Raw genomic sequence first — 23,329 nt, forward strand, 5'->3', positions numbered from 1 at the left:
ATTATCAATAATAAAAACACAATTCCAATTCTCTTACAACACGTTATTAGCACGAGCCCTAACCCTAGCCGAAAAAACAGAGGAAAAAACCTAAAAAAAAACCCTAATCACCAAAACTGCCGCTAGCCTGCAGCCCTCCTGCCGAGCCTACTGCCCCGAGCTACAGTCCTGCCATAAGCTTTGCAGTCCCTAGCCGCACACACTGCTGCTCTCTACCACAATCCTCACCGCAGCTTCACCACAGCCTCACCGCAGCGCCGAGTCCCTGTTGCTGCTCGACTTCTGCCGCAAGCCTCACCACCCTGCCCAGCCCGCTTGCTGCCCCCCGCGCTGCAGCCCACAGTCCTGCAGCCTTGCCCAACGCGCCCGTGCTCCTGTAATCCTTGCACTACGCCCCCGCAGCAGCTAGCCTCTGCTGCTGCCTTTGCACAGCAGCCCCCGCCACCCACCTACAGCCCCTACGCACCCATAGCCCCTGCAGTCTTCCCCCGCAGCAGCAACTCCTAAACGCAGCAGTCCAGAAGCAGCAGCAACTCCTGTCGTCGAAGAAAAAAAAAACTAGAAAACAGAAAGAGGAAGAAGAAGACGCGTAGAAGAAGAGGGAGAAGGAGTGGGCCCAGAAGAAAGAAAAAAGGGCAGCAGGCCTGGGCCGCGAGAACAAAAAAAAAAAAGGAAGGGAGAAGGGCAGCCCACCAACTGCCAATTTCCAACTAGATTCCGGCAATCCTAATTTAGCTACACGCCTGCATCAACACGCGAGTGTTTAAAGAATTGTGAAGCAAAGCCTCAAATTACCAAGTAAGTTTTTACGATTAAAGTTCCTGCTTTCTTGTTTTTTAAATTCCTTGATTTTGCTGCAGGATTTGTATAATACGAACATGGTTCAATTATTTAAATAAGTGGAATTGTGGGGATTCACGCTTTACGAACTAAGAGCGTTCGTGAGCATAAAAATATTACGGACTAAGAGCGTTCGTAAGCTACAGACTAAGAGCGTCCGTGAGCATGAGAATTTGACCATATCAACATCATTGTTTCGGTCTAATCCAAATATTCTTGGAAATCGGTTTCTTGGTAGCATTAAGGCTGGGAAACCTTATATTAGTTGTTGTGGAAGTTTTTACTCCAAAACTAATCTATTCTCCTTCATCTTTGAATGTCGAATGCAAACATGCAAAAACCTGACTTCACTAAACCAGATTCAAATGACATTTGTTATCACCGATGGGTGAATAACGTCAAGAATCACCTCACTACTAATGAGATTCTGTGGAGTAGAGCTCACAGAATATGAATTAATTGAGAAATCCTCTCAACCTTTCCCGTCTCAGCACTATTGGTTGCAAAGCAATATAGGCTTGTGTGCAATGCTAGATGGATTACGAGGTTTCATCAACTTATGTCATTTACTGAGTAAGTTGACAACATACTCGTGAAAAACCATAATTCAAGGGCCCGTTGGAACTAAGAGCGTTCACGAGGTGAATTATAATAGTGCACCGAAAGAAGGGCGCAAGGAGCGGAACCCTAAAAGTTAGGGGACAACAAAATGGACGTGTGGGTCCATACAATCGCCCTACAAAGGAAGGAAAACCTCGAGATACGTAGACACGTGGCAACATTGGCCAACGTGGGATCCATGGAGGATGTCCAAATGCACAAGGTGCATCTCAATTAATGGGTGAGGTAATGCTATAGATGTGGATCTTCAGAGCATTGGTTGAAGCGCTAGAATGCGAGTGAAAAAACAAAGATGCACAATACAAGGTATATAAAAGATATGAGAGAGCATGAGACTCATCTCGTAGCTGAAGGAGATGATGGAGATGACAATGACGTCAATCTCATCATTACGGACTTCAAATCTGGCGAGGAAAACAACAATGTTGATGCCGCAGATTTTGATTCTTTGGATAAAGAAACTTTGATGTAATTGTTGGCTATTATTAATAAAGTGTCGATTCTTTTAATTTCGAGCTTTATTCACTTAGGTATGTTTCCCAGAGAGCTAGAATGCCTCGCGGATAGTACTGCTACGCACATCATACCTTGACATAGGCAATTATTCCTTGGGATGATACCTACTCAATCTTCTGTGACTACGATGGTAGGGCCATCACAATTAATTCATGGTCAAGGACCAGCTCATTGCCAAATGGCACATTGATTTATGTCACTGAAGCTCTCTATGCTCCTAGGGCCGGAGGTCCCCCTTTTGAGCTTTCAAGATATTAGAGCCAACGGTTTTCATGTGGAAACACATAGCGAGAATGGACATAAGTTCATTTGTATTATCTCTAATGACTACGAGTATTAGAGAAGCTCATGTGTCGCTCTAGTGAGTTATATGTAACCACTATTCGAGTAATTGAGTCTAATAACGTCATAAGAGATGACTTTGGGACATCGACATATATAGGCTTTGGCATGACCAATTAGGACATCCAGGTCATGATATGATGATCCGTTTATTAAAGACTTCACACGGACATCCATTCTTTTGCGTGCAAAGAAGTATGAATCAAAAGTTGATTCAAGGAGAAGGACCATGCCGTCACCCCCTACGGCAAGAGCTTGGCATTGACGCCAAGAGTGGCAATGTGCCACCTCTCTCCACTTCTCAAGTCAATTGTGATTTCATGGCTCAACCAAAATCCTCATTGGTTGCTTCTAAGGCCCATCACTCGTTTCCCAAAGCCTGCTCTTTAAGGATCGAGACCATCCTATGCAAAGGACACATGTGTTCTCAGAGAATCTAAAGGGATTCTGTGGATCGACACAACCAACTTGCGGACTGCTTAGATGTTTTATGCTGTTGGTTGATATGCGGACACGCTGGTCACGTGTCGCACTATCGTCCACTCATAATGCTGCTTAAGATGAACTCCTAGCCCAAATCATATGGCTACGGGCTCACTACCCGGATCATCCCGTTCAGTCAAATCATATGGCTAGAGAGTTTACATTGAAAATTTTCGATGACTATTGCATAACATTGGGTATTGATATCAAGCATCATATTCCCATGTACACACCCAATTGGTCTCACGGAAAAGCCACCGTTAAATGACTACAATGGTAGCCCGGACATTGGTAATGCGCACCAATATTTCCGCTTGGGTTATGCAATATCGCATGCAGCTATGCTAATTCGTCTACGACTCATAGCAGCCACTTAACTTTTATTTGCGTTACAGCTAGTGACTGGGTTCGAGTCTAATATCTCGTTCTTATGCATATTTGAGTGTGCAATTTATGTGCCAATTGCGCCGCCACAGCGCATCAACATGAGTCATTGCAACGAATGCATATATATATATATATATATATATATATATATATATATATATGATTAATTTCAGTTTACCCCCTGAAGTTTGGGGGTGTCATCATTTCACCCCCTCTACTTTCAATTTTTATTTTTTACCCCCTAAACTTTCCAATTTCAATCAGCCGTGTCCAATTTCTACTATTCCGTCCAAATTAGACGTTAAGTTTGACTTTTGAGGGCTAAAATGGTCATTTCAACATAAAAAAAATTAAAAAATAAATTTTTTTATTTTTTTTATTTTTTTGTCTTCAACCTATACACCACAAGTTATAATAGGTTTATAAAAATAAAAAAATACTCTAGGTAGTTGAAAGCCTCTCGCTGGTCTACGATATTTGTGACATATCTCCGATAAAGTGAAGAATTTAGGATATATCCCCAATAAAGTAAAGAAATATCTGTAAAAAATAATTTTACACTTTATCTGTAAATAAATATCTGTAAAAAATGATTTTACTAAGATATTTCTTCACTTTATTGGGGATATATCCTAAAATTCTTCAATTTATCGGAGATATATCAAAATATCAAAAATATCGTAGACCAAAAATGATTTTACACATATATTTTATAGAAAATTACAAAGAAGTGTCACTTTGAGACTTATATTAGTCATAAGGCCACCTAAATTGTTTTGTGCATATAAGGCCACTTGCCTCTTTAAATTATTTTTTCTTTGTCCATTTTACCCTTCTACCTAAGAAGACTAACCGCCTGGTATCAGATTAACCTCTCTCTCTCTCTGCGACTCTCCCGAGGAAGCCCTCTCTCTTCCTTTTCGTCCTCCGACGAAACTCGTCGCTTTTGTTTTTCTGGCTTCCGGCAACGGCGGCCAAGATGACTACGGCCTTCATCAAAGCACAGGGGAACGGCGAAAGGTCTCAGCGTACCAAGCACAGGGGAGGCGCTTGTTGAATTGAAGCATCTCGATGTCGCTCTCATGTCGCCGGCGACCGATTCTCCTGCAGTGATGACGAAGAAGAACCAAAATGGTTGGGCTGTGCTTTGTACTCGATCTGCAAGATTTCGCCGTCGCCGACTTGGCGCAAATTGGAGTCGCTCCGAGATCGGTTAGGCCTGTACTTCGTCTTCAAAAATCTGCTCACCTCATCTTTTCGTATTCCCGTCACCGTCATCGATACATCATCCAGCAACAGCTTCGACCCGTCTCATGCCTCCACCGCCGCCGTCCCCGCTTAACCTTTCACAACCATTTTCCGCTCCGAAACACCGACCAAGATGCTTTCCGGCAACCGCTTGCTCTAGGTAATTTTTTGTTTTCTTTTTTGTTTCAGATCTTGTAATTTTCTGCAAAGTTTCGTCGCCTTAGATTTTTATTGTTGGCCCTATGATTTGGCTAATTCTTTATCTTGAGGATTTGAGTTGTTTGTGTTTTTTGGTAATTGATTTGAAGGAATTGAATTCCCTGGGCTATGAACGAACTTGATGTTGTTTATGGTGTTAGAAGTTGTTAAATGCTTGAAATTGCAGAACGTATTGATTGATGGTCCAGTAGCTTGAAATTGCATAACGTATTGATTGATGGTCCAGTAGCTTGAAATTGCAGTACCTATGTAGTTTTTTATTACTGGTTCAGTAGTTTTGTACGTGTTATAGTAGCTTTATATGCCTATGTTAGTTGTTTTTTATTAATGGTCCAGTAGCTTTATACATGTTTTATAGTAGCCTTCTGTATCTGTGTTAGTAGCTTTTTATTACTGATCAAAGTAGCTTTGTATGTATGTTATAGTAACATTCTGTATTTATGACAGTAGCTTTTTAGATTGCTTATTATTATTATTATTATCATTATCATTATCTAGTTAATAAAGAGTGCCACGTTTGCGGCGCATCGATACATTGTTGTTTTTAGTTTTTATTTCAAATACTAATATTTTATTCTATCTTTGTTCTTGCAGAGTTTTGGTGATGCGAGAGTAGATTTTCTTACTGGTGAGTGTAGCTTTCTGGTGTTGGTGACGGTAGCGTTTATTGTTGGTGAGCGTAGCTTTTGGTGTTGGTGATAGTAGCTTTTGGTTTTGGAGAGTGTAGCTTTTGTTGGTGACAGTAGTTTTTGTTACTGGTGACAGTAGCTTTTGTGACATCGCGGGAAATCTCACCGGAGTAGCTTTTGTTGCTAGTGATAGTAGATTTTGTTGGTAATAGTAGCTTTTGTTGTTAGCAACAGTAGCTTTTTTGACCTCGCCGGAGATTGACGGAAATCTCACAAGAGTAGCTTTTGTTGCTGGCGACAGTAGCTTTTGATGTCAGTGACAGTAGCTTTTGTGGTCGCCGGAGTTCGCCGGAGGTCGGCCGGAGTTGACCGGAGGCCTCACCGGAGAGGAGAGAGAGAGAATAAATGTTGATTTTGTACTCTAGTGGCAGTTATGTAAATATATTGGTTTTTAATATCCAAAATAGAACATCTTTTTTAATCTAGTGGCCTTATGAAGGAAAAAACTAGTTGGTGGCCTTATGGCTAAAAAAACATTCTAAGATGCACTTATATGTAATTAACTCTATATTTTTTTACTTTATTGGGGATATACAGATATTTATTTACAGATAAAGTGTAAAATTATTTTTTACAAATATTTCTTCACTTTATTGGTGATATATCCTAAAATTCTTCACTTTATCGGAGATATATCACAAATATCGTAGACCAGCGAGCGGCTTTCAACCACCTAGAGTATTTTTTTTGTTTTTATAAACGTATTATAAATTGTGGTGTATAGGTTGAAAGACAAAATAAATAAAAATTTCCAAAAAAAAAAAAAACTAAAAAACAGAAGAAATTTTTTTTTAATTTTTTTTTAAAATTTTTTATGTTGAAATGACCATTTTAGCCCTCAAAAGTCAAACTTAACGTCCAATTTGGACAGAATAGTAAAAATTGAACACGGCTGATTGAAATTGGAAAGTTTAGGGGGTAAAAAGTCAAAATTGAAAGTAGAGGGGGTGAAATGATGACACCCCCAAACCTCAGGGGGGTAAACTGAAATTAATCTATATATATATATATAGATCCAATCCAGAGCGGAGCTCCGCTTTGAAATTAACGTGTGAAGTTCGAGTTTTCGGTCACTTTTCGGTCGCATATCCACATCTCGACCGTTCAGTTTTTAGGTACTACTGTATAGATCATCTCTGGCAATTTTCAGCCAAATTGATGATCATTAAGGCATCTAACTCGGTTAAACTAATGGACGGACTGAATCTGTCAACCTGAACCGTACTAGCTTTAAGGCACTTATCAATGCCTTAACGATCGTCATTTTGGCTAAAAACTGAACGGTCGAGATGTGGATATGCAACCGAAAATTGACTGAAAAATCAAACTTCACACGTTAATTTTCAAAACGGAGCTCCGCTCTGGATAGGATCTGTATATATATATATATATATATATATATATATATATATATATATTTGTGTTGGACATAAGTCTCCAACCATAAGTCCGCTATGTAGAATACTTGACAGGCGATCTCTTTTTCGCTGGATTTGCGAATTGTCACTTTGATGAGACAGTCTTCCCAATGTTAGGGGGAGATTAGAACGTCAATGTTCAACAGGAATGACAGGAATTGTCGTGGTCTGTCCCTACTATGTCTCATCTTGATCCCCTAAAAGTAACGAGATCACATATACCTGCTGCAAACATGCCTGCAAGGATTGATGTCCCCACAAGAGGACATGGTGCCACCCAGAGAAGATGGGTACTGCACCACTACTATGGATGGTGGTATGGTGACGTCACAAAGGTGGCATAATGGCGTCATAGGCCATGGGTTCCGCTAGAGAGCGTAGGAGACCCATAGGTTCGATGGATTCTCGATCTAGGAAGAGAGCGAGTTTGGCACAACTTGATCCATTGATCATTGATACTCAAAATCCGTCTCATGAGAATATTCTAGATTGTGGTTATGTCCAAGAGACATCATTGGGAGACGCCTCAATGTTAGAACCAATTCCTGAGAATATAGAGATCTCTACGAATTACACTAGTGTACATGGAGACGTGGAATTATTGAGACCAATGACATCGAACCTTACTCTGTTGAAGAATGCCAACGTAGAGAAAATTGGTCTAAATGGAAAGATGCGATCTAGGTTGAATTGGATTCACTAACGAAGAAGAAGGATTTCGGGCCTGAGATGCCAACACCTCCTAACATAAAACCTGTTGAAATTAATAGGTCTTCGTTAGATAGCGTGATGAGAAAAAGAAATGATAATCTCGCCTTATGGCGCAAGGCTTCTCACAAAAACTCCCTGGAATCGACTACGAGAAGACATATTCTCTCGTAATGGATGTCATTACACTCCACTACCTTGTCAGTTTGGTAGTTTCCAAATAACTGAACATGCAGCTTACGAATGTGGTCACTACGTATCTCTATGGGGATCTAGATACGAAATATAATGAAGGTTCATGTGGACTTCATTTACCCAAATCAAGTGGCTATTGACCATGGAGCGCGTTTGCAATGAGGGTGAAACGCTCACTAAAGTGACTACTTGATTGGGAAGGGATATGATGAACTATGCCCCTGCGTTTTCATGACAAGTTCTGGATTTGCAATTGTCACGGTTTATGTTGATAAACATGATTGGAACCCTTGAGAGTTAAGGGAAACTGATGAACACCTGAAATCCAAGTTTGAGATGAAGGACCTTGGGAGAACACGGTTTTTTCTAGATTTAGAACTTGTAAGTGGGATCCTAAGTGGGATCCGTTTCGTCCGTAGTCTTGACCCTAAGTGGGATCCCATGGTAGTCCGTAGTCTTGACCCTAAGTGGGATCCGTTTCGTCCCAGGGATGATGACGAAAACGTGTTAATAGCAAAAGTGCTTACCTGAGTACAATAGGCGCATTATTGTACTTATCACAATACAAGACCAGACGCCTCAATTGTTACGAACTTGTTGGCTAGATATACCCCCGCGCCAACGCAACGTCATTGGACTAGTATAAACTATAAAGACAATCTTTCGTTACTTAAAATGTACGATAGATATGGGCTTGTTCTATCCCTGTAGAGAGAAAAGAATGACGGAAGAATGAGAAAGGATCTCATTAGCCCAAGTGGCGCCGTCCAAGACGCCATGATCGGCAAAGCTGCCACTGCCAAGGGTGGCCGACGTCATCCTCCTCCCTTACACCAAAACGATGGTGATGTTTGCTGATGCGGGGTATCTCTCTGACCCTTACAAATGTCGCTTCCAAATGGGTTATGTCTTTATCATGGGAAGCACTGCGATATCTTGGAGGTCTACAAAGCAGACCCTTGTTGCTACTTCCTCAAATCATGCAGAGATTATCGCTCTACATGAAGCCATGAGAGAATGCATATGGCTAAGGTCTGTAATTAGACATATTCGAGGAATTTGTGGTTTGAAATCTACCACAGATGAACCTATATGCATTTATGAAGATAATGCAGCTTGTATTGAGCAAATGAAATTAGGTTTCATCAAGGGCAACAACACCAAGCATATATCGCCTAAGTTCTTTTACAATCAGCAACAACAAGCACTTCTAAAGATTGAAGTGAATCAAATCCGATCAGAGGATAATGTAGCGGATTTATTTGCTAAGTCGTTACCTAAATCCACATTCGAGAAACATGTGAAGAACATCGGATTGAGAAAGTTATCCGAACTCCCATGATTGTAGCAATCAGGGAGAGATATTTGACATCAGGGGGAGACATGATATCTACATGTTCGATCTCGAAGAGTGAAGGACGTGTTGTGCTCTTTCTATCCTTCGACCAGGGTTAATTTTGTCCCACATGGTTTTTGTTACCTGGCAAGGTTTTTAGTGAGGCAACGATCAAAGCATCATCACCAAGTTTGAGCGGCACAAGGGGGAGTATTGAAGGATGTCGACATTATGTGTGCCTCTACAAACTAGGGTTTAGAGTTGTAATAGGAGAAGGTTCTAGGTATTCAATGTATTCGGATTCTATTACCTTTTATGTACGTTGTAACTTCCTATATAAGGGCTCCTATTATCAATAATAAAAACACAATTCCAATTCTCCTACAACATAAAGCTGTCAAGCTGTAATTTTTGTATCCCCTTCTATATTTTTCATTCATTTATGCTGTGAATCTAGCTGCATTGAGATTTTCTTGTACTCTTCAATTCTTTTAGTAAACAATTGTAAATGAAATTCCTAAAATTTTTACGTAATGGAATCAGATTGAGCCGTGAATATTACTGTAGCAAAATCAAGTTTAGCAGATGCCTTACTCAAGCCTTGACCAAACACAATTGAGCAAAATCACATAGCTGATCAAGAACGACACACTAGTGAATGTGAAGTTTCTCATTCAAATAAACTATAACCAGATAAAGTTACTGTGAATCACATGAACAGTTGTTCATGATCAATAAAGACCAAGCTAGGCAATTTTCATATGAGCCTATGCTGTCAATGCTGATCGGGGATGGACAAGAATTTACCACATGTTCCCAAAGGCTTGCGGCACAGAATTGTGGAAGCTCAACTTTCATGGTTTGAAGGAGCTAAATTGGTTAATGTTCAATCATCCTCCTCGCCATTGTAACTGAAAGGAAGAGGGACCGACTTGAACTCACGGTACTGACCTACATTGTTTAGGTGCTCATTCTCTAACCTGGTTCAATTTTTACACATTCATTATTAATTGGTTAAGCATAAATTAAACAGCATCAAACAGTCCTTGTGTTTCATAGATGTACAAGAACTAAGATACCAATCAGTTATTTCAGTCTTTTTCACCAATGATGACTGGAGATAGAAATATAACAAGCCTCAATACTGTTACTACATTTTGGAGAAGAAAAAAAAGATTATATATATATATGCTGCAACAAGCCAACAACTCTCTTTTTTTCTCCCCTTTTCTCCTCGTCTGTTGTCCCCTCCTCACCTTTTCTCCCCTTCTCTCCTCTTTTCTGTCTTTTCTCCCCTCTTATGTGACTCCTTTTCTCCCATTTTCTCCCATTTTCTCCTCCTTTCTGTCTTTTCTCCTCTTTTTTGTCGTCCTCTCCTCACCTCTCTCTGCACATCAGCGTCGGTCTCTCACCTCTCTCTACCAAGTCACTCACTCCTCTCCTCAGCACTCTGCTCTCATTCTCTCCACTTTATTGAGGTATGAATTTTTCTAATGAAATTAGAATGTGATTTAGGTTAGAATTTGGGTATTTCTAGTTTTGTTTATGTAAGGGATCATTAATATTGTTGATTCATCTTCTAAGCATGTATCTGAGTTAAAATCTATTCAAGAAGTTGAAGTTGTGGAACAAATTGCTGTTGGGGAACTTGAAACTGGAAAGTGAGCTAACCAGAGACATGCAATTTGCAAAGAGCTGGAGCTACTCAGTGGAGTTCAAGGTATTATTCTATCAAGAACTTGATGAAATTGTACAACTCAACTAGTTCAGTCTTGAAAAACGTGATAGATAATGGACTCAATGGGAAAAATACGTGGAGAGGTTTGGGGGCTTCTAAAGCTCTTAGATCATTTGACAAGTGTTATGCAATTGAGATATACCATTAAAACGAAGTAGAATCTGTCAAATTTTTAAGAATAATTTTTCTTGACAGCATAAGGTCAATTTAGCACACCTCAAATTTAATTCATGGTTCCGTGCCTGACTACATTAGATATGTCGATGAGAGGAAAATAATACCTGAAGAAGCTCCACATGTCACGACGAATGATCTCTAGGCAGGCATAGATGGTTGTTACTGTCATTTTATGAAGGGATGGCAATCTAAATTCCAACACCAACTGCATCCAAGCAAGTCTGAGTATTACATTCAAGACCTGTAATGAGTTCCCAAAAACATAATCAATTAATAGCACAACTTGTAACATGAAACCATACCACTCACAAAATTCATTCATTTAAACATTACTATAGCTGCAAAATACACGCTCTTCTGTGAAACTTGAAGTCTATCTCTCAAAAATTTGTTCTTTGATCGCTTTTGTAGAAGTCCCCAGTCTACTACAATGTCCCAATATGTATTCATCATTGTTGCAACAGCAGAACTGATCAAAGCTAACACCATCCAGGATGTCTTTCCTTTTTTCAGCTCATAAACAGTTCTTACGATAACTGCAACAATCGTCGAAAAGTACTTTAAACCATTGCACAAGTGCTTCAAATCCTTTTCTTCACACAGTCGACGAATGCACTACAAGACAAGATATGCAATCTATAGTGCATCTTTCCACCGAAAATACACGATTCTACAAATTTTAGTATACGGACTGGATGATAAAAATCCAAGTAATATTATGCATCTCAGATCGATACATTTCCATCGTGAATAAAGGTAGCATATGCCCAAAAATCACTATAAACTTAAAATATAATGGGACCTGCAGGAAGCGCATCCAAAATGGTATGACAGATTGACAGCAATAACAATATACAAAGTATTGTAGACGCCGTGCTCATGGCACTTGCTTTGCCTCCTTGAATATTCTCCCAAACCATAGTAGCAGATGTATAACACAAAACTCCTCAAGGCTTGCATCTGAGATCAAACAAGAGCAAAGAAACTACTAAAAAACCAGTCATCAATTATTTCTAATGGTAGCCGATAAGGTACAAGGGATCAGTATACCTGGCTAGTAAGCTGGTCTGCCAAGGAAAAGTCTGAGAATGTCTCCTGTGAAGAAAATCAATTAAGCAAGGCACTTCCATATTTCGGCTAGCTGTCTACTTATTTATGTTCAACTCTGCATTACCGGGTAAAGAGGGGCGCATATGCAGCGGAATAAGGTCCGAGTGAAGAAGAAACGACTTGAACGGTATAGGATGTCGAAAGGGCAGAAGGTGACGACAAGGATCAACTGCAAAGATAAAGGAAATAGTTTGCACAAACTATGAAAGTTTTATATGCAGAAGGTACCATGCTATAGTTCACTGTAAGAAGGTTATGTAACAGAGATCATGTGCAATAACCGAGTTCAACGGATTCTACAAAGTATACTGTTAGTATGTTTTGAAAATCTTACAATAAGTAAGCCCAAAGGAATCATCTGATTGACTGTCTTGTAATGTTTACCACTCGAGTCCATTTCCAAGTGTAAGTTTGCTAGGAACGCCCAATGCAAGTACTGCAAGACCAGTGCTGAGAAGGAAAACTTCTCGGTAACTCAACTCAGTTCCTTTCTCGAAACCAAATATAAATGGATAGTTTATCCGATAACGCCTCCAGAAGTATATATCGCCAGCATACATGAGCAAATGTAGGACAATGTATCCAAATAAACTGCAAGGAAACCCGCTGGCATCTCTGAGAAAAGACGGGTCAAATGAAAAGTAGAAGTACTGACAGTACTTACCTGTAAAGTGGGAAAATGTTTTCCATATACTGTGTGCCCTCCTTCTTATTCATTATTTTTCGAGCTTGTATTCTTAATACAATAGCAACCAGTAGAGCAATTGAGCAGCCAGAAAAGAAACCTAAAAGTCAAAACTGGGAAGTAATCAATGCACACTCCAGAAAACTGTTGACTGGTGGAGCAATACATGTTTTGACATTCATCTTGTACAATGGTGGAGCAAAACTGTCAACTGGCATTAATAGGTGCTTACCCGATAAAAACGATACTTTGTGCTTCTCTCGTTTTGCTTTTGGCCTCAGTAACTTCATACCTTTTCTACAATTTGAGTGTGAAAAATTCTTGATGAAGGTAGCCTCCACCCTCTCCATGAGGTTAGTAACCTATATATAAGGAAATGTAAAAGACCCAGTGAACTGTCAAAGATCCCACCTCTCCAACTAGCTTAGAAGACATTTTGATTAGAATTTTTTTTTTTTGGTGAATATTTTTATATCCCATGAGCATGAGGTAATCGATTATATTGAATACAATGCACAGCGAATACTTCTGATTTCTGACAGACCTCATCAGAATTTCCAAGATCAGAGTTGTCTACTATTTGCATGTATGACCTGGATGCTCTCCTTGATGAGGACTGTGTTAATGCAAAACATAGAAGTAAATGAGCATAGAAGTTTCATTAGACTACTTCGTTTAATTATAATCAATGAGAGTATGCAACTGAAAATTCTGAGACTTATAGGTTTGAAGTGTGTGCCTGACCTTTTCGTACTTCTTCATAATCTTGGAAAATGCAGAGAGGTTCATAAAACTGCTATCCATTCGCAAAAGTATAAGTACATAACAATTTAGCAACCCAAACAGGAAGACCACTATCTAAATTAAATGGGAATGCATGCTGAAAAATTTACTATTTGTCACCTAGCCTGTAGTGCTTTAGAAGTTGAAGCTTATGGTAAAATTCAATAAATGCCATCCTTGGTCGTTCTTCCGCTCTCCTCAGCTCCTCTTTATCAAAGCTCAACTGCTCTTCTTTTGAGTCCTTAAAAATACCTTTGATGGTTGATATTGAAGATTCTAGTGTATTATTAATTCTCACACCCTCAAGAATTTCCAGAGGATCTTGGCTATAGTCATAGGTATGCAACACCTCTCTGCTATCACTTCTAGAAATGTTAGCATGTGGTGGATCAGCAACTGAGGGGGGCATGGTTCTTGCTGATCCTGATCATTTGCTTTTACTTCAGATTCCAATGCCCTAAGCTCAACTCCTGTAAATTTCCCAGAAGATTCTATATTTTAGGAATTAGAAGATCAAATTAACATATAAAATTCTTGGGTGACTAAGAATATTTTTTAAGGAAAAAAGAGAAAAAACCCTAGAGAGAACGCCGTTGGCTGGGATTGTGCCTGTCCGGCTGCGCCTCGGCGCTGGCACAGGCCACTGGCCTTGTCTTTGCACTGTGCGTGTGGCCGGACGGGTTCTGTTGGCTGTGGCCAGGTCTGACACTCGAAGGCTATGGTGCGGAGGTTTTCTTTACCCATTTATTCTCCGATCCGGCGGCACCAGGGTTTGATCTGTCGTTGAGGGTTGGGATCGCAGTTGGGTGGATCCACGAAGCGGCGATGGGACAGGCGGCGGTGCTACCACGATTTGGTGGAGGGATGGAGAGGGGCGGTGTTTGGGCAGGTTTCCTCTCGGGTCTGGATCCCCGATCTGGATCCAGGTAGGGATGGGATTGTGGAGTTCGATGGTGTCCTCCTGTGGTGGTCCGACGACGATGTCAGAGCGGCGGTGGTGGAGACCTGACGTCGATGGCGGAGTGGTGGGCATGGTGGTGCAGACGAGATCTTGGGCTGGGCGTGAAGAATGGAGGCCGACTGCACTTGTGCTCTGGGCTCGGGCTTTGTTGCTTGGGCTAGATGGAGTTTGGGCCTGGGTCTGTGTTTGGGCTCAGGTCCCAAAATGTTTTAATTTTTGTTTTTTGCAAGTTAAATTAGGGTTTAGTTTCTTTTGGTTTGTTTCTCAGCAATAAGTTACTTTCTAGGTTTTATTTTAAGTTTTAGTTGTTGGGTCGGGTGCACTGCAATTTTGGCATAGACAATCTTCTATTCAGCGGTCTAGAGGTCGTTCCTGTTCTGGAGTTAGGTCAGCAGCGGTGGCGAAAATGTCTGGCGGTGGCATACTAGCATAGACAATCATCCTTGGCCTTCTAGTGGGATTGTTCCTGTCTGATCTCGAGTCGGAGGTGATGGCGATTTAGAGCATTTGTGGATTGACGGTGTTGACATTAAGGTGGCAATGGTCTTAGGTTTAATTTAGTCTCAGGTCTGACGGTCCAGCATTTCTGTTTGGTCGGGTTCGAAGTCACAACTAGTGTAGACTTGGTCGATCAAAGGCAGGTCAGGAGGACTCTGGGTGGCGAGTTAGTGTTGACAAAGTTGTGTGCTTGCGCCTATTGTCTTTGACTTTTAATTGTAGTGCAAGTTAAGTCTGTAGTTGAGTCGGGGTTTGTTTGGCTCTGTTAGTCAGTCATGTTGGAGTTCCAGTGTGAAGTCCAGTGGCCATTTCTGTGTATGAGATGATGCCAAAACTCATTGTATCCAGTTCATTATTAATGAAGTTTCTTCTTGATAAAAAAAAAAACATATAAAATTCTTAATGGTTAGTAAATTCCAATGAATTAAAAAACGCTCCTTGAGGCGCGTCTGAGGCCTAAAAAGCGAAAATCAGCACCTAAATTGAGTGAGTTTCGATGATAAGGCGACGAGGCTTCTGAGGCAGCGACCAAGGCTTAAAAAGCGACGCTTGAGGCATCTTAGGTGTACGCGCAGTGTTTTTTTTTTGGGTCTTTTTCCTAGACGACGTCGTTTTGGTTTTTGAGGTTTAAAGACTTCTAGGTAGCGACATTGAGCAGAGTATACATAATCGCCTCCCCTTTTCAGCTTTCGCACTTCCAAAGCTGATGCAAATCTCTTAGAACCCATTATCTTTCTCAACGATTTGGCTGTAAAGGAGACCAAGGAGACTATTTTCGAACTTGGAGTTCGATTATTGGAGTTTGATTTGCAGCCTTCGAGTTCGATTTGGATTTGGATTTGGATTTTGGAGTTCGATTTGCAGACTTGGAGTTCGATTTGGAGTTCGACTTGCAGACAAGATTTGAAGGTACAATTCCAATTGATTTTCACACTTTGAAAGTTTGAATGTTTAGGCTTTGCTTTATAAAGGCTTTGTGAATCATTGTTTTGGGCCCAACCTTCACTCTAACGAACATGGAAACGGACAAAGGCCTAATTATGGATTTTTTTGAGTCTTATGGCCGAGCTTCTGGTCAAGTTATTAACAAAGCTAAATCCCAAGTTTTTATAAGCAAGCATTTACGTCGACGAGGTCAAGCCATTGCATCCTCATTGGGCATCCCTCTGGGTTCAGCTCCTTTCACTTATTTGGGTATCCCTATTTTTCATGGCAAGCCTAGAGTCCCATACTTTAATTCTATAGTTGACAAAGTTCGTGTACGCTTCTCCAGTTGGACAGGTTCTTTGCTTTCAAGGGCTGGACGGCTTCAATTGATTAAGTCTGTGCTATATAGCATGTTTGTGTATAGTTTTCAAGTATATGAATGGCCAGTGTCACTATTAAAAAAGGTGGAAGGTTGGTGTAGGAACTTTTTCTGGTCTGGTTCAATTGATAAGCGTGGAATTCCTTTGATTTCTTGGAAGACATGTTGCTTACCTTATGAGGAGGGTGGCTTGGGTCTTAAACAACTAGTGGTTCTTAATCGTTCTCTTCTCTTAAAGCGTTGTTGGGATGTTTTTTCTTCAAATTCACCGGGTGGTACTTTTATTCGTGCTCGATTTTGGCGGAATGGCAATGTACGTCGCTCTTATGCTGCATCCTCTATCTGGCCTGGTGTGAAAAAGTTTTGGCAGATTGTCTATGATAGTTCAAGGTGGTTGATTGGCTCTGGTTCTAAAGTTTCTTTTTGGAGGGATAAATTCTTGGAGCGGCCTCTCATTGATTTCTTTGAGGGACATATTGGTATGGTGGATGATCTAAATGGTACAGTGGCAGATTTTATTTCTAATGGAGCTTGGAATCTTCCTCCTTTATTACAACTTCACTTCCCAGGTCTTTGCGACCTTATTGAGCAAGTTCCCATTGCTTCTGATCCTTTATCTATTGATGAACTTATTTGGTCTGCAGCATCATCTGGTAAGCTTACTGCAAAGGACTCTTTTCAATTTTTAAGACCGCATGCTCCTTCGGCTTCCTGGAGTAAGTCTATTTGGTCGAAATTCATTACACCCCGTATGTCTTTGTTGGCATGGCAGGTCTTACATGCCCGGGTTCTTTCTGAGGATTTATTGCAAAGGAGGGGTATTGCTCTTGCTTCTAGATGTGGTCTTTGTTGCAAGAATGTGGAGTCTGTTGAGCATATTTTTTTGAATTGCTCCTTTGCTTCAGCAATATGGCTTTTTTTGTTGCATAATTTTGAATTGGGTGCTTTGCCCAGTTCACTATTAAATGTCTACAATTGTGGTCTTCATGCTGGACGTAGTGCTCAACTAAAGGAGTTATGGATGGTGGCTTTTACTACTGCTCTATGGTTCATATGGAATTCTAGAAACAAGGTCAGATTTGACAGTGTAGTGGTTCATGCAACTAATGTGTTTGGGATGATTGTTGGGCATATTCAAGCTTCTAGTCGCCTTGTTACTGGAGTAATGCATAACTCAATTCTTGATCTTCTAGTGTTGAATTGTTTTGGGGCTAGTTGTAATCCTCGCAGTGCTCCTAGAGTTTTTGAGGTTATTTGGCGCCCTCCTCCTTCTGGATGGGTTAAGGTTAACACTGATGGGGCTTGGAGAAGAGGTTTAGGTGTGGGAGGCTATGGTGGTGTTTTCAGGAATGATCAAGGGTGTTTTATTGGAGCCTTCTCTTCTTCTCTTGATATTCAGTTGCAACAGAGGTAATGGCGGTTGTTAAGGCAATTGAGCTTGCTTGGGTGAGAGATTGGAATTATGTTTGGTTAGAGGTGGATTCTCAAATTGTGCTAGACCTTCTTCGTTCTCCCATGTTAGCTCCTTGGCAGCTTCGTGTGCAGTGGAAAAATTGTCTGCACCGGATTTCAATGATGCACTTTCGCTCCTCACATATTTATCGGGAAGGAAATCAAGTAGCCGATGCCCTTGCAGGTTTTGGCACATCATCTTCTGGTATGACTTGGTGGGACACGGCCCCGGATTTTGTTCATTCACTTTATAATAGAGATAGGTCTGGACTTCCTAATTTTCGTTTTCGATAGTTTGGGTTTCACTTTTTATATGAGAGGTTTTGGTGTTTGTACCCCTCTCCTTTTTATCTTCTTCAATAAATAACCTCGTTCTTACGAGGGTTAAACCAAAAATAAATAAAAATAAATAAAGGCTTTGTGAATATAAGATTGTTGAGTGTTACAACTATTAAGATTGTTGCTTTGTATAATTGACTTGTATCTGAAGTTCTGAACCATTAAGATTGTTGCTTTGTATCATTGACTGAATGCATATATGTTGGTTGGTATTGTTCAAATTCCCTGCCCAGATTGTTATTTTATATGTAATTGATAGGATGTTATGTTTAATTGTTTAGTGCAGCAATTAATAATGAGTGAATGACAATTAATAATGTTATTTTGGTTGCTCTTAATGTGGTATATATAAGAGTATGGCTTAATGTTCTTTTGGTTGCTCTTAATGTGACGACAAAAATTTATATCGTAAGGCTTACGCCTTATGCGCCTTATGCCTCAAGGCTGCAAGGCTCTCCCGAAAATACCTCGGGTAAGCCTTTAGCGTTTTAAAACATTGGTAAATTCTTGAACTAAACTTGCTTAACAGTTTCATATGCTCAACTGCTCCACATATGGCAATTCAACAAGAGTAGTTCACATTTACCTGAAGTATCAGGTGCATTTGTGTTCCTTGTAAGAGGCATTGGAGAATCAACATTGTCACGCCTCCCTGAACTTGAGCCATGTTGATGCGGAATCTTCATCTTAATCCTCAGTGCAACCAAAGCGTCCATTTGTTTATTCAACTGACTTGCTTCCTGCTTCACCTCCTCCAATTTTTCCTTGTAAAATGTATTGACCTTGTTGAGCTCTTCGTCAAGTTTTCTAAAGAATGTCACCTCAATTTCTCCTCCTTCCTCTGACGGCCTCAAGAACTTGGTCTTATAACACTACCACAAATGTGGGCTAAGGATACCAATGTATCCCCACGTTTACCCTAATGGTGACAACATAATTTTATTATTACCTATTAATCTCATTCTACCATTTAGTAGCGGAGCATTGCTTTTGATTGGTGTGAATATCTCCCACCAATTACTGCTAATGGTGCATGTCTAATTTTATATAATTTTGAACTTATCACTTGTGAAGATAAACTTGACACGTTGCTTGGCTCAGTCCTAATTAAAGCCTAACAGCAATATACTTTAAAACAATAAGCCTTTTTGGTGATAGCCAAAGCCCAAAGGACTGAAAGAAGAAAATTCTATCTTCTCTATACAGTGTTATCCAGAAAAAAAAAAAAGTAAAGAAAACGAAAACAGTTGAGGTTTTTTGGTTTCTAGATCTGGTTTGTCCTCATGGATCGAATGCCTTCAAGTTCGTTTCAGATTGAATTTTCCTTGGTCCTTACCGCTACAAGACACTGATTTGGAGCGACGAAGTTGCATGCAATCTCAGCTCTCTCTCAATCCTTCTTCCTCACACCAGGTTCAATTTCTTTACTTAATTTCAATTTATTTCTATTTGATTCCCGAAAAAGTGTTGGTGTGCTTAGTCAATCTGTTTGGATCTTGGAAAATTTTAAGAATAAAATCAAGTTTTGAAACTTAGATTTTTATTATCGATGATTGTGTTGGGATTCAATTTTTTGTTCCAATATGTCCTTATTTTTTTGTCATATTTTGTCCTTTCTCATAACACCATCGTTTGGTTCTCTCTGCTTAAACTTTGTATTTTTTGTTTTGGTGCTGGTGTTTGACTACATTAAATAGTGTAATCTTATGTGATTATAGTTCCTCTGGGCTTTTGATAAATATTTCTGGACACCACATTTCTCTACCTCCAATCTATTTCTCACATGTTTTGCCTCTAACTAACTTTGATATATCTAGTGAATTGAATTTCACTGATGCCTTTTTTCCTCTAATTACAGTTTATGTTCCACCAATGGCTGTATCTGGCTATTCCAATAATCTTGCCTATCCTCACATGTCTAATGGCAACACCTATTTTCTTGTGCCTGCATGTAGTTTAAGCCTGTCCTTACTGGAAGTCCCATGGGGTTTGGAAGGTTTACTAATCCAATTAATGCAATGAATGCCCCTGGTGTAGTTGGAGTTGCCATTGAGCTAGTTTTAAACTAGAAATCAAATGCAGAATCACTAGGTCAGATTTCTTAAACTGCACAAGATTATATGAGTTGATATACATGTAGGTGTTAGCATGCTTATTCCTATTATTATATGAGATTGTGATCGATGATCTTGTTTGTGTACCATAACAGATGTGCAATGTTATAGACTTGTTGGGTACTGTCAGTTTGTTATCTGAATACTTGCTCCTGTGTTGTTTCTTCCTTGCAGGTCTAAGGCAATTTCTTGATTGTGATGAACATGAAATTTGATGGAGAGCTTATATATTTGACAACCCATCGGCGTACTTGGGCTCATGGAATTTTTTGGTTATAATTTTTACAATTTCTTTCAACACTTCTACTCTAAATAGCCTACTGCTTATGAATTTGGTTGTGTATCTAACCAAGAGAACTTTGTGTTGTTTTGCAAGGTTATGTGAACATAATTAAATTTCACCTCATGGAGTGAAGGGTGGAGGTTAGAGAAGTACAAAATTAGAAAGCCAGCATTGTTTGTTCTTTAGGTTTCTCATAAATGGTTACTATCAAATTTTAAACTTGAATTTGTAGATCTGACCTTTGTATCAGTCTTAAATTTTATATTCTTTACACCAATTAAATAGAGAATTACTGCCTAACTAGCTAGATCTTTCCAGCTTTTGAGGCCTATTGTTAACTAACTAATATCACTGTATCAGGGTGATGAGGTGGATATAATTGTCAAAGTCAAAGGCTAAACGGCTCCATGGAAAGCTCTCAGAAGGGAAATACAATCACAAGGATATTATCTTGTCCTTGATTCGTCATCACTCTATTTGAACTTTTTAAGTAAGATTCTTAAATGACTGGTCATATGCAATTTCATTGCTAGTTTTAATCTAGTTTGTAGATTTTTAAACTTGATGAGTTATGTGGCGTAGCAAGACTACTTTTAATGTATGTCTTATATGTTAAATTGACATGTAGCATTTATTATTTTCTAGGGGGTTATAATCTGAAACAGAAAGCTGCAAGAGCTTACGAACGAGGAGACAAAAAAATGTTGTTCACTCAATAAGGTACGCCTAAAATCTATTCGATCTTATGTAAATGTGAATAATGATGTATAGTTCTAGTTCAAGAAAACATATTTATGGCCTGAGTATTCCTTGACCGTGGTTGGAATGGCTTTGCATACAATTGCAATAATTTTGAAAGCATAGTCTAATAAGTGGCCTGAGTAAATATGCATCCTCCATAAAAGTGGGCTAATACCACCATTCATATATATGATGGTATAATTGCAAGCGCTCAAAGACTTGATGCATAGTACACTAATGTTCAATATAACCTAGTTTTTAGCTTCAGGTTTCACCTTCTCTGTGTCAACCATGCTGATAGATGTTTAGCTCTAACCAGCTTTAACTACATAGTCAATGTGAATGATAATTTTTTGTTTTCAAGTTTCTTGCCTGAAAGAAATTTCATTGCAGGTGGATACTATCTGGCTAACTTGTGTGTTTTTTTGCTTGCAGGAGAAAGCTATGGACTTTGTAAACTGGACTTGCAGTTCAATGACGGAAGGAGAGAGATGAGAAGCAATTTCTGGTTTCATATGAAAGAAGACAGTAGTCAACTTTGGAGTCTTCTAGTCTAGGAGCATTTGTATTTATATAATATCCAAAATAATTAAGTTTTCCATGATAATTTTTTTTTTTTAAATGAAATATATTGAGTCACCAATAGAATTGGTGTGGTGCTAATTATAGTAATGTATTCAACCACATATTCCACCAATCACAGCATTGGTGTGTTGAGTCATTGTCACCAATGCATGAACAATATCCATCAGTTGAGGCACCAAAAAGATGACAGTGACCCATGGGTGTTTGTCACGGCAACTTTAGCAACCCATAAAACAATAGTGACTGGGCTGGTGAGTATTGCCTTTACACACCATTCATTGGTGGTCTGAAGCACAACACACACCAATAACAAAAGTGTCTAAAGCCCAACTTTGTGGTAGAGTAAAACTGCTTGGAACCACCTCCACGCAATGTGTTCACATCTCTTACTTGGTCCTCGACATCTCCTAGCCTCCTCCATTCAATGTTCCGTCAGGAAGCAGTTTCTGCTCAAAGTCTCTAAAAGATGTCACAGCAGGGTGCTGCTTACTTTGCTTGTACTCTCTTAGCTCTCGCAATATCCTCTTGAGGCCATTATAATCCATGTAGGCTTCTGACCACTCGGGCACCATTTGTTTCTTGAACTCCTTCCCAAACTTCATCTTTTTTACTTTCTTGCAAGTTTAGTTGCTTAAATTATGTCACAGTCTACACACAACGCCATTTTACCAGTTCATACAATGATACAAGTCCAAGGTCATAACATATTCAATCAACGGCTCAAAAAATCATGAAACAGGACAATCTCTATATATATTGTATATGGTAACGCTCAGATGAAGTAAATTTCATTCTTAAATTTAAGTACTGCTCAAAATGAAACCTACAAAGTTGAGGGAGCAAAAGATTACGGATCTAAACACATGTTGCCGCCAAAACCCAATGAGGGATTATACTCACAGACAAACAGGGTTTTTAGAATCATTCATTTTGATACTATTAGCATATTTCAAAAGGAGAAACTAATCAAAGACGTGATAAAAAAAATGGGTTTATTAGGGTAATTTGCGTTAATCGACAGCCATGCATCCACACAGAATCACATTAAGCAAGTTGATTAGACAGTGTGAGTAAATTGATGATACCTGGATTCAGTAAAGTTAACCAGATATGAATGAAGATTGAAGAGTGCAGAATTGAAGTATTCAGAGACCCATCACCGAAAACGCCATTTTAACAGTTTCTTAGTCTTGAAGAACTGGAAAATAAGTCTTGAGCTATGCTGCCAGAGGCACACCGAGTTGAGCAAGTTATGGCTATATATGGATACAAGTCAAGTAACACGTAGTCAATTACATGCGGCTCCGTGACTTAAATTCGTCTGAAATATTATTGCAATAAGCATAGAGTGATCTAGAATTCAGCATCTCGTATTTATTGGAGGGCTGGGTTCGAGTGCAACGCAGTTTTAAAAGTCAGTTCTACACGCGTCACCATTGACGGTGAATCGTATCTTGGAAGAGATGAGGATGATGAATGCCCAATGCGGTGCCCTAGGGATTACATGCAGATTCTCTGTGCTGCGGGTTAGAAAGTGAATCGTAACTTGTGGACT

At 39.6% G+C, this 23,329-nt stretch overlaps 1 protein-coding gene and 1 long non-coding RNA gene across 4 annotated transcripts; one reads left to right on the plus strand and one right to left on the minus strand.

Moving 5' to 3' along the window:
- Positions 1 to 9,722: 9,722 nt before the first annotated feature.
- LOC112199718 (phosphate transporter PHO1 homolog 10-like) lies at positions 9,723 to 22,376 on the minus strand. The gene is given in 16 exon segments (XM_040518823.1): positions 9,723 to 9,982; positions 11,022 to 11,158; positions 11,251 to 11,532; positions 11,720 to 11,749; positions 11,752 to 11,877; positions 11,968 to 12,012; positions 12,092 to 12,196; positions 12,362 to 12,452; positions 12,454 to 12,618; positions 12,692 to 12,812; positions 12,945 to 13,074; positions 13,257 to 13,328; positions 13,457 to 13,505; positions 13,621 to 13,924; positions 18,638 to 18,892; positions 22,187 to 22,376. Coding segments are annotated over 16 exon segments (2,196 nt in total). The 3' UTR covers positions 9,723 to 9,888.
- On the plus strand, positions 19,232 to 21,873 carry LOC112196524. Of its 3 annotated transcripts, none has more exons than XR_005809486.1 (7): positions 19,232 to 19,464; positions 20,007 to 20,142; positions 20,340 to 20,437; positions 20,542 to 20,648; positions 20,809 to 20,938; positions 21,094 to 21,168; positions 21,625 to 21,873. It is a non-coding gene; the product is annotated as an uncharacterized LOC112196524 (long non-coding RNA). The 3 variants fall into 3 exon arrangements; XR_005809487.1 differs by having other exon boundaries at positions 20,542 to 20,588; XR_005809488.1 differs by lacking the exon at positions 20,007 to 20,142.
- Positions 22,377 to 23,329: the final 953 nt, after the last annotated feature.

The sequence above is a fragment of the Rosa chinensis genome, chromosome 4 (assembly GCF_002994745.2).
Source record: "Rosa chinensis cultivar Old Blush chromosome 4, RchiOBHm-V2, whole genome shotgun sequence".
In the NCBI taxonomy this organism is placed as follows: Eukaryota; Viridiplantae; Streptophyta; class Magnoliopsida; order Rosales; family Rosaceae; genus Rosa; species Rosa chinensis.